General features: G+C 45.2%; 1 protein-coding gene across 1 annotated transcript in view; it reads left to right on the top strand.

The window, feature by feature from the left end:
- LOC126237327 (uncharacterized) overlaps positions 1-12,470 on the top strand; it is a 268,891-nt gene that overhangs the window by 221,966 nt on the left and 34,455 nt on the right. The window contains exon 2 of the mRNA XM_049947295.1: positions 1,116-1,358. Within this exon, the coding sequence (XP_049803252.1) occupies positions 1,116-1,358 (243 nt within the window). The remainder of the gene's footprint in view (positions 1-1,115; positions 1,359-12,470) is intronic.

The following is a 12,470-nucleotide window of genomic DNA, read 5'->3' as shown; positions in this document are numbered from 1 at the left end:
AGTAAGTCGACCACATCACAGTTCCTTCATTTCATTGAATATTCTACATCTAACATCCATTTACAGCTACATCCATACTCCGCAAGCCACCTGACGGTGTGTGGCAGAGGGTACTTTGAGTACCTCTATCGGTTCTCCCTTCTATTCCAGTCTCGTATTGTTCGTGGAAAGAAGCACTGTCGGTATGCCTCTGTGTGGGCTCTAAACTCTCTGATTTTATCCTCATGGTCTCTTCGCGAGATATACGTAGAAGGGAGCAATATACTGCTTGACTCCTCGGAGAAGGTATGTTCTCGAAACTTCAACAAAAGCCTGTACCGAGCTACTGAGCGTCTCCCCTGCAGAGTCTTCCACTGGAGATTATCTATCATCTCCGTAACGCTTTCACCATTACTAAATGATCCTGTAACGAAGCGCGCTGCTCTCCGTTGGATCTTCTCTATCTCTTCTATCGACCCTATCTGGTACGGATCCCACACTGCTGAGCAGTATTCAAGCAGTAGGCAAACAAGCGTACTGTAACCTACTTCCTTTGTTTTCGGATTGCATTTCCTTAGGATTCTTGCAATGAATCTCAGTCTGGCATCTAATTTACCGACTATCAACTTTATATGATCATTCCATTTTAATTCACTCCTAATGCGTACTCCCAGATAATTTATGGAATTAACTGCTTCCAGTTGCTGACCTGCTATATTGTAGCTAAATGATATGGTTTCCGTTGCCAATGACGCCATTCATTTAATTTTAGGGTGCTAAACTGGGTAATTACTATTAAAAACAGTCTTGATCACGATTTATTTAACAAGGTGACCGGTTTCGACCGCTACTGTGGTCATCTTCAGACCATTGAGTAGGAACCTCTTTCTGTTGGAGAATCACTAGTGTAGAGTAGTGATTCTCCAACAGAAAGAGGTTCCTACTCAATGGTCTGAAGATGACCACAGTAGTGGTCGAAACCGGTCACCTTGTTAAATAAATCGTGATCAAGACTGTTTTTAATAGTAATTATTTATAAGACATTGATCACTGCTGTTCTCGTAATGCATTCTAAAATAAACTGGGTAAGTTTTGTGCGGCTGCGCGCCCCTGGAGTGCAATGCTCCGGGTTGCAGGTGGCGCGGTGAAGTGCTACCGGTGTGCCATGGGCGACCCGCGGTGCGGCGGGCCCGGCATGGACCTGTCCGAGGTGCCGACGGAGAACTGCACGCTGGCCGCCGTCGCCACGGGGCTCACGGAGTCCGTGGGCGAGGACCGCTTCCCCAAGATCGAGAGCGAGGCGGGCATCGGCTCCTTCAGCCTGCCGGAGGCCACCGCCGCCGCCATCCCACTCGGCTGCCTCAAGCTCGAGAAGCGGAGTGAGTACCACCCGAGCCGCGTCCGTCTGGGCACCTCTACCATATTACACAAAAAATTCCAATATGTTCCTGTTTATTGAAGACACTTTGACTGAAAAGTGCGGTACAAGCTGCCTCGTTCTATTTTACATCTACATCTACATACATACTCCGCAATCCACCATACGGTGCGTGGCGGAGGGTACCTCGTACTACAACTAGCATCTTCTCTCCCTGTTCCACTCCCAAACAAAACGAGGTAAAAATGACTGCCTATATGCCTCTGTACGAGCCCTAATCTCTCTTATCTTATCTTTGTGGTCTTTTCGCGAAGCATAAGTTGGCGGCAGTAAAATTGTACTGCAGTCAGCCTCAAATGCTGGTTCTCTAAATTTCCTCAGTAGCGATTCACGAAAAGAACGCCTCCTTTCCTCTAGAGCAGGGCTTCCCTAAGGGGTCCGCCGGCTCTTTCTAGGGGGTCCGCGGCCACCTTTCACCAAATCGTGTAAAATAATGAGTAAAATTATTGAATAAAGATGTGAAAACCAAATTCATCTCTTTTTTTCGCGTGAAAAACATGTTTACTTATACTTCAGGTCGTATTCCCAAGCAGCCTTTGCGGTTCTTAAGCGAGAACGCATACACAGTTCAGTGCTGGAGAATGCGGCTTCTCTGATCGACTGTTTCGCGACAATACGGGGGTCGTTTGTGCGCCGGCTCACGGCGCTAGATGCGCTGAAACATTATGCGCATGCGCGGAGCGAGCTTTGTCGACCAATCAGCGAACAGTTTTGACGTAACGGTGATTGCTCTTGGAGTAAGGCAGCTCCAACGTATGAAATATCAATTACAAAGTAATTTTAATCAGACTATAGTGTGTTGAAAGAAGGGAGTAAATCCACTAGCAAGTGTCTGGATACAGTAGGAATTCAAATTGGATCGTTAATTTGAAGTTGTTGTCATTCATCTCTAAACCAAAGACTACTCATACTTTGGGGGGAGGGGGGTTATTTGGAACATGGCACTTGCATTAAGAAGCTTTCACTTCCCATGGGTTTCGCTCTGAAAGTTAAAGTTACTGTGCTCTTGACTGATTAGGGGTCAGCCATGGATTTTCGACCGAGGAAGGGGTCCGCCAGCTGAAAAGGTTGGGAGACCCTGCTGTAGAAACTCCCACCCGAGTTCCTGAAGCATTTCCGTAACACTCGCGTGATGGTCAAATCTACCAGTAACAAATCTAGCAGCCCGCCTCTGAATTGCTTCCGTGTCCTCCGTCAATCCGACCTGATAGAGTTCCCTAACGCCCGAGCAGTACTCAAGAATAGGTCGTATTAGTGTTTTATAAGCTGTCTCCTTTATAGATGAACCACATCTTCCCAAAATTCTACCAATGAACCGAAGACGACTATCCGCCTTCCCCACAACTGCCATTACATGCTTGTCCCACTTCATATCGATCTGCAATGTTACGCCCAAATATTTAATCGACGTGACTGTGTCAAGCGCTACACTACTAATGGAGTATTCAGACATTACAGGATTCTTTTTCCTATTCATCTGCATTAATTTACATTTATCTATATTTAGAGTTAGCTGCCATTCTTTACACCAATCACAAATCCTGCCCAAGTCATCTTGTATCCTTCTCAACGACGACACCTTCCCGTACACCACAGCATCAGCAGCAAACAGCCGCACATTACTATCCACCCTATCCAAAAGATCATTTATGTAGATAGAATACAACAGCGGACCTACCACACTTCCCTGGGGCACTCCAGATGATACCCTCACCTCCGATGAACACTCACCATCGAGGACAACATACTGGGTTCTATTACTTAAGAAGTCTTCGAGCCACTCACATACTTAGGAACCAATCCCATACGCTCGTACCTTAGGAGTCTGCAGTGGGGCACCGAGTCAAACGCTTTCCGGAAGTCAAGAAATATGCCATCCGTCTGATACCCTTCATCCATGGTTCGCAAGATATCATGTGAAAAAAGGGCGAGTTGCGTTTCGCAGGAGCGATGCTTTCTAAAGTCGTGCTGATACATGGACAGCAACTTCTCTGTCTCTAGGTAATACATTATATTCGAACTGAGAATATGTTCGAGAATCCTGCAACAAACCGATGTTATGGATATTGGTCTGTAATTTTGAGGATCCGTCCTTCTACCCTTCTTATATACAGGCGTCACCTGCGCTTTTTTCCACTCGCTCGGGACTTTACGTTGGGCAAGAGATTTGCGATAAATGCAAGCTAAGTACGGAGCCAATGCAGTAGAGTACTCTCTGTAAAACCGAATTGTAATCCCATCAGGACCTGGCGATTTATTTATTTTCAACCCATTCAGCTGCTTCACAACCCCAGGGATGTCTATCACTATGTCCTCCGTACGGGAATCTGTAAGAGACTCAAACGGCGGTATGTTTGTTCGATCCTCCTGCGTGAAAGATTTCTCAAATGCTAAATTTAAAATTTAAGCTTTAGTTTTGCTGTCTTCCGTTGCCAGGGCAGACTGATCAGTGAGTGATTGGATGGAAGACTTCGACCCGCTTACCGATTTTACGTAAGACCAGAATTTCCTTGGGTTTTCAGCAAGATCTTTTGCTAAGGTATGACGGTGGTAGTGGTTGAATGCTTCGCGCATCGCTCTTTTTACAGCAGCACGAATCTCTACTAACTTTTGCCTGTCCTCATTCTCCCGATCTTTCTTGTACCGCGAGTGCAACTGCCTTTGCTTCCTGAGCATTCTCCGAATTGCGCTGTTAAACTAAGGGGGGTCTTTTCCGTCCGTAACCCACTTTTTCGGCACATACTTGTCCAGTGCGTGATTTACAATTTTTTTAAAATTTGCCCATAATTCTTCCACGTCCATCGCACCGGAAGTAAATGGAGTCGATTCATGAGCACCTTTAAAATTTTTCCCAAAAATTTTGCCACGCGAATAAATTCGCCCCTTTTTGAACACGGAAAGCACCTCTAAAACCCCCAGAAGCTTCCCCAACTGTAACTCACTCACACCCACTAATAAATCGCTGTAAGTCGCTCATACCCATCCACTCTCAGTTGCCCTTTCTCACTATCCCGTTCAACATAACTCACTATTATTATTTCTTTGTCTCTCTCTCTCCTTGCCTCCTACATCACAGCCACAGTTCCCTTCGTTCTGACTTACCATTACAGTCTCCTCTCGCTACCACTGTCTCTCTCTTGCTCTCTCTTACTGCTCGTATCTCATTCCTTCCAATCTATCGCTGCTGTCTTCTCACTACCACTATCTCCGTCGTTCCCATCTTCATTGTCATATACTCTGTCTCTCATTATCACTGTCTCTTACCTCCTTCCACTTACTCTTTCACTTTATTATCCTTCCCTCCTCCCCCTCCCCCCCTCCCACTTTTCTGTGACTGTCAATTACGTTCCATTGCCTGTGTGCCTCTCCCCTTCCCTCACACTGCTACTGTCTCCTTCACTATCAACATAATAATGTGCGAATATGTTCGCATGCAAAAGTTTTCCGAAAATTTTTGAAGGTACTGAGGAATGAGTCAGCTAGTACTTCACTTTTCAAAAATGTTTCTGAGCACTATGGGACTTAACTTCTGAGGCCATCAGTCCCCTAGAACTTAAACTACTTAAACCTAACTAACCTAAGGACATCACACACATCCCTGCCCGAGGCAGGATTCGAACCTGCGACCGTAGCGGTCGCGCAGTTCCGGACTGAAGCGCCTAGAACCGCTCGGCCACTCCGGCCGGCCTTCACTTTTCAGTCACTCTTTTAAATAAATAGGAACTTATTCGCATTTTTTGTGTTCTCATAGGAACTGTCTTATTCAAAGACAATAATAACACTAAATTCGATAAACGACGCTCCCGTGGACATTACAAAAGGCGGGACATGGATCTTAAGGCGAGGTTTACTATCGTTATCCCGAAAAAAGCATGTTCTTTGAGAAGTTTTTCTCGGGATGTGTTTCAGATATCAATGTCAAATTTGGTCAAAATTTTTATTGATATTTTCTCTACAAACTGGAATTTTTTCGACTGGAAATGTCGAATATCAAAGACGGAAGTGCCGTCGGAGCGAAACAAAATTTCGATGTAGTAACAGGTCAACCGGCTCGTCTGAAATCAAAATTGAGTTGACGTTAGCGAATTATATAATATTCTTTAGCAGTTGTGCCTCGCTTAAATTATTTGGACCATAGGAAGCAAAATGGATGCCATTTTAAGAAAATAGGGTTCTTTTCATCGTTTTTTCGACTTCGTCGGCCAAGTAAAAATATTTATAGTTGATGGATCGGAATAAAAGTGGTACAACTCCTAGACAATTTAGTTAGCTTCGTCGGAGACAAATAATGATGCCAATCGGTGCAGTAGATTTGAAGTTGCCATACTTCGCGATAAAAAAAAGTCATTTCTACAAAAACGCGTTTAAAGTTTTGACTACATATAAATGCAAGCTGCTATTCCGGATCCATAAACTAGTCATTCCTCTTCCTCATAGAGGGCCTTCTGCTCGATCAGGACCATCCTGCGCTTCTCCAGAGCCGCTCGTACGGCCGGTGACAAGCGCTTTTCGGCCGCTTGAATCCGGTGGTCGTCCGAATGCTTGGCGAACTGCGTCGAATGGAGTCCCAGGATGACGCCCATCATTGTCATGGTCTTCAGAGTTGCTGAATACCCTTCGTTGAAGCTGCTCACTGCAAATAAAGTCGCAATCTCCACAGTCTTCGCACCAGAATGCAAATGTTTGGGGGCTAACTTCCAAACAGACGCGTTAAAACTTTCATTTGGATTTTGTGTGTTTCCTCCCAAGCGCCGGTACAATAACTCGTCCTCCGAAAGAAAAAAAACTGGTGCGTGAAAAAGGCAGTTTTCAGGCTGGTGCATTTTTTTCTTCATCCGCGAATAACAAATATTTCTGTTCCGTATTCGGAAAAACCGATTCAGGGGTGGATCCTAAACATTTTTATGGATCCAAAAATGCAATTTAAAAAAATCGATTTTTTTCAAACCAAAAGATAGTAAGCCACCCCTTAATATGGTGCGTCATCAGCACGGATGGCAATGTATACTCTGGAAAGTGCTGTCCACGAGGTTGGTAAGTTCTTGTGGTAGAGCGTTCCATTCTTCTAACACGGTGGTTGGCATGGACTGGATACTCGTTGGTGCATGTCAATGTGCTGCAGTATGTCTTCCCAACGCATCCCACACGTGCTCCGGAATTTAAGTTGGAGGACGAGCAGGTTAGTCCTTTCGATGAATATCTTGTCGCTCGGAGAACCCCACCGTCTAATTGTTTGACTTGCACCAGGTCATAAAGCCACTACAACGCCCGCGCTGTTCGGTGCGGTCGCGCATTGACATCTATAAAAATAAATTCAGGACCGAATGCACACAATTGAAAACACGCACATGGGGAAGAAGTACAGTGTCACAATCATGTTGACCAGTAGTCTTCTCTTTCGAAAGATTTAGAGATCAGTACGCCCATGGAAAACTGTATCTCCGCACACCAGAATACCTGTACGATCAATACGGTCATGTTCACCAAGGGTGGATGTACCGTCAAGGGATGGAAACACGTAACGCACTCAGGAACACTGTCGAACGAGATCGTATGGGTGGTCCAAGTGTTACGGTGTGAAGTGGCAAAATGTTGCATGGGCGTACTGATCTCTAAGTCTTTCAAAAGAGTACACCATTGGTCAGCATTATTGTGACACTGCACTCCTGTCCCATCTGCGTCTTTTCATGGGTGGTTTCGACCCTGACTTCAATTTTATGCGTGGCCGCATCGTGCTGCACTGATAAAGGAGGTCTTTAAACGAGAGGCTACTGTGTGAATGGACTGGTCTACCCGTCCCCCGACTTATATCCCAACGAGCACGTGCGATGCGTCCGGAAGTGTCGCAGCGCGGTCACATGCACTGACGACCACACAGCACCTGTGAACCGCGCTTATGGAGGAATGGAACGCTCTATAACAAAAATTCCTTACCAACCTTGTGGATACCATGGGAGCACGTAACAGATCGTGATTTGTCGTCCGTGGTACCACGCACCTTATTAAGAATCATGTCCCACCTTTTGTAATGTGCTGGGCAACATCATATATCAGGATGTAATTACTGTCTTCGAATAAACGTGCCATTTCTGTTCTGAATGCGTATTTCTTTCAGTCACCTTCTGCAGTAAATGAAGCAGGCAAAAAGGAATACAAACGTTTCAAAAATGAGATCGACAGGAAGTGCAAAATGGCTAAGCAGGGATGGCTAGAGGACAAATGTAAGTATGTAGAGGCTTATCTCTCTAGGGGTAAGATAGATACTGCCTACAGGAAAATTAAAGAGACCTTTGGGGAAAAGAGAGATATCAAGAGCTAAGATGGAAACACAGTTCTAAGCAAAAAAGGGAAAGCAGAAAGGTGGAAGGAGTATATACAGGGTCTATACAAGAGCGATTTACTTGAGGACAATATTATGGAAATGGAAGAGGATGTAGATGCAGATGAAATGGGAGATACGATACTGCGTGAAGAGTTTGACAGAGCACTGAAAGACCTGAGTCGAAACAAGGCCCCGGGAGTAGACAACATTCCATTAGAACTACTGACGGCCTTGGGAGAGCCTGACAAAACTCTACCATCTAGTGAGCAAGATGTATGAGACAGGCGAAATACCCTCAGACTTAAAGAAAGGAAAGGCAAACCTACGTTTCTAGCATTTGTAGACTTAGAGAAAGCTTTTCACAATGTTGACTGGAATACTCTCTTTCAAATGCTAAAGGTGGCAGGGGTAAAATACCGTGAGCGAAAGTCTATTTACAATTGTACAGAAACCAGATGGCAGTTATAAGAGTCCAGGGGCATGAAAGGGAAGCAGTGGTTGGGAAGGGAGTGAGATAGGGCTGTAGCCTCTCCCCGATGTTATTCAATCTGTATATTGAGCAAGCAAGAAAAATTTGGAGTGGGTATTAAAATCCATGGAGAAGAAATAAAAACTTTGAGATTCGAAACTGTAATTCTGTCAGAGACAGCAAAGGACTTGGAAGAGCAGTTGAACGGAATTAATGGTGTCTTGAAGGGGGGACATAAGATGAACATCATCAAAAGCAAAACGAGGATAATGGAATGTAGTCGAATAAAGTCGGGTGATGCTGAGGGAATTAGATTAGGAAATGACACACTTAGAGTAGTAAAGGAGTTTTGCTATTTGGGGAGCAAAATAACTGATGATGGTCGAAGTAGAGAGGATATAAAATATAGACTGGCAATAGCAAGGAAAGCGTTTCTGAAGTAGAGAAATTTGTTAACATCGAGTATAGATTTAAGTGTCACGAAGTCGTTTCTGAAAGTATTTGTATGGAGTGTAGCCATGTATGGAAGTGAGACATGGACGATAAATAGTTTGGACAAGAAGAGAATAGAAGCTTTCGAAATGTGGTGCTCCAGAAGAATGCTGAAGATTAGATGGGTAGATCACATAACTAATGAGGAGGTATTGAAAAGAATTGGGGAGAAGAGGAGTTTGTGGCACAACTTGACAGGAAGAAGGGACCGGTTGGTAGGACATGTTCTGAGGCATCAAGGGATCACAAATTATCATTGGAGGGCAGCGTGGAGGGTAAAAATCGTACAGGGAGAGAGATGAATACACTAAGCAGATTCAGAAGGATGAAGGTTTCACTAAGTACTGGTAGATGAAGAAGATTGGACACGATAGAGTAGCATGGAGAGCTGCATCAAACCAGTCTCAGGACTGAAGACCACAACAACAACAACAACAACAACCTTCTGCACTCTACTATATCAGATATTTTTATGTATGGTCCACGTTTCATCGAGGTATGTTACCTGGAGGTGACAAATGAATTTTACTTTCCTCGTTTACATTTTTCACACCAGTAGCTGTCTATCGAAATGATTACAGCGAGAAAAATCAAGAAATTTGAACTAATACAGAGCCGACAGTTATTCTTCTCACCCGTCATTCGCGATTGGAACAGAGAAGGAGCGACCAGTTTGTGGTACCAGAAGTACACTCTGCCCCACACTGCCACATAGCTTGCGGGGTTCAGATGTAAATGTTGATTTAACACTAGTTTTCAGGCTTTGCACCACTTTGAAATCTTATCGAAATCTGACTGCGTATTTGTGTACTTCTACATCTACATCGACATCTACATGCATACTCTGCAAATCACATTTAAGTGCCTGGCACTCTCTATTATTCCAATCTCGTATAGCGCGCTGAAAGAATGAACACCTATATCTTTCCGTACGAGCTCTGATTTCCCTTATTTTATCTTGTTGATCGTTCCTCCCTATGTAAGTCGGCGTCAACAAAATATTTTCGCATTCGGAGGAGGAAGTTGGTGATTGTAATTTCGTGAGAAGATTCCGTCGCAACGAAAAACGCCTTTCTTTTAAAGATGTCCAGCCCAAATCCTGTATCATTTCTGTGTCAGTCTCTCCCATATTTCGCATAATACAAAACGTGCTGCCTTTCTTTGAACTTTTTCGATGTACTCCGTCAGTCCTACCTGGTAAGGATCCCACACCGCGCAGCAGTATTCTAAAAGAGGGCGGACAAGCGTAGTGTAGGCTGTGTCCTTAGTAGGTCTGTTACATATTGTAAGTGTCCTGCCAATGAAACGCAGCCTTTGGTTAGCCTTCCCCACAACATTTTCTATGTGTTCTTTCCAATTTAAGTTGTTCGTAACTGTAATACCTAGGTATTTAGTTGAATTTACGGCATTTAGATTAGACTTATTTATCGAGTAATACTGCCCAGTCACATCATCAGTCGGCAGCCTGAATAAGCAGCTTTGGCAGCGCGACCCTCTAAGACACGCGCAGGAGGAGAATCAGTGCTCTTACGGAAGGTACTAACCGGGACATGGAGCCATGCCGACTCCAGTGTGTGGACAACTGCGCTAGGTTTCTGGGTTGAAAATCCATGGCGCGAAAGGCCCGATCGAGGTGATCCCATAGTTTGTCGACTGGGTTTAAATCCGGGGAGTTAAATGGCCAGGGAAAAGAGGTGAGCTCATTCTGGTGCTCATGTAACTCACGCACGTATACTGTGCGTTGTGTGACACATTGCGTTGTCCTACTGGTAGATGCCAGTGTGTCAAGGAAAAGCAAACTGCATGTTGGGGAGAATGTACTCCCGAAGGATCGATGCGTACTAATGTTGATCCATTGCGCCTTCCAGAATGACGCGAGTAGCCAGGAAATGCCGCGAAAAGATTCCATAGACGAGAACGCTCCCTATCCGGCCTGGACCCTTCTGGTGCTTGTTGCATGATTTTTGCTTTCAGTGCAATGGAGCGTAAAACTTGATCTATCTGCAAATGCCACCAGTCGCCCCTCAGTGGATGTCAAATTGTGTTAGTGAGGCCTAAGTTGTAGCCTTCCTCGCCGATGAACAGTAATCGGCACTGTTGCATGAACCAGGCACCTGTTGCGGAGGCCGACACGAAGCAACGTTCGCTGAACGGTCGTTGAGAGGACACTGTTGGTAGCCCCGTGGTTCATCTGGTTGGGCGGCTACTCGACAGTTGCACATCTATTCAGCCGTCTTCACTCCTGTTACCTATGGTTCGTGGTGTACCACAGTTGCCTTGGCACCGGTTTTGGACAGCACCATTTTGCCATGCGTGGTATAACTTAACCACGGCGGCACGCCAACAGTTCACAAACTTAGCAGCCTCGGAAATGCTTCCACCACTTCCCCGAAAGCCAACGATCGCACCTTTTTGCTTGTCAGATAAATCACGTTTCTGCAATACGTCCACGACTGCGCTGTTTTCGGCGTCCCTCCACTACAGTCTCTATACCCTCCACAGCTAGTGCTGCCATCTGCCGTCTGTAAGTGGTTATTGCACGTTGACGTCGAACATAAGCGGTGGTCAATTTAATGTGAGTGGAGCGTATACAGGGTGGTCCATTGATAGTAAACGGGCCAAATATCTCACGAAATAAGCGTCAAACTAAAAAACTACAAAGAACGAAACTCGCCTAGCTTGAAGGGGGAAACCAGATGGCGCTATGGTTGGCCCGCTAGATGGCGCTGCCATAGGTCAGACGGATATCAACTGCGTTTTTTTTTAATAGGAACCCCCAGTTTTTATTACATATTCGTGTAGTACGTAAAGAAGTATGAATGTTTTAGTCGGACCACTTTTTTCGCTTTGTGATAGGTGGCGCTGTAATAGTCACAAACGTATAAGTACGTGGTATCACGTAACATTCCGCCAGTGCGGACGGTATTTGCTTCGTGATACGAGGGCTATTCCGAAAGTAAGGTCCGATCGGTCACGAAATGGAAACGACTATGAAAATCCGATAAAGCTTTGCACAGATGTGTTGGGTAGTGTCTCTAGTATAACCCCAGTTAGCATCACGTCGCTCTTCTCATTTCTGAGCTCGCAGTGAGTGCGTAAAGATGTCTAGAAAATAGTGTCTGCCGCCAAGTACGGGGGCCTGGTGAGAAATTTCCCCTGAAGCTATGCAGCTAACATTACATAACTGTCGTGCTGTTTCGTCTTCAAGACAATTCTCAGCCGCATTCTGCAGGGGCAATGAAGATGCTCCTGCATCGTTTTCAAATGGAAATGTGAGATTACCCACAATACAGCCCGTAATTGTCTCCCTCTGAGTTTCAGCTCAGGTCACATGAACCGCTGGTTATGAAGACAACATTTCGGCACAAGACAACGAGCCGTAGGCCAGCGTAGAGAATTGGCGGAGAGCACTGGCGGCTGCCTTCTATAGCGAGGGTATGGGAAAGTTGGTACAACGCTACGATACACGTCTAAGTCGGGTCGGCGACTATGGAGATAAGTAGCTGCAAGGTGTATCTAACTGTTGCAAATAAAACATTTTTGATTTTTACCGTGGTTTCCATTTCGCGACCTATCGGACCTTACTTTCGGAATAGCCCTCGTACTTTACCCGTGTTAAAATGGACCGTTTGCCAATTGCGGAAAAGGTCGATATCGTGTTGATGTATGGCTATTGTGAACAACTTGCCCAACGGGCGTGTGCTATGTATGCTGCTCGGTATCCTGGACGACTTCATCCAAGTGTCCAGACCGTTCGCCGGATAGTTACG

Source organism: Schistocerca nitens, chromosome 2 (genome assembly GCF_023898315.1).
Source record: "Schistocerca nitens isolate TAMUIC-IGC-003100 chromosome 2, iqSchNite1.1, whole genome shotgun sequence".
Lineage (NCBI taxonomy): Eukaryota > Metazoa > Arthropoda > Insecta > Orthoptera > Acrididae > Schistocerca > Schistocerca nitens.
This window is presented reverse-complemented; position numbering and strand designations above follow the sequence as displayed.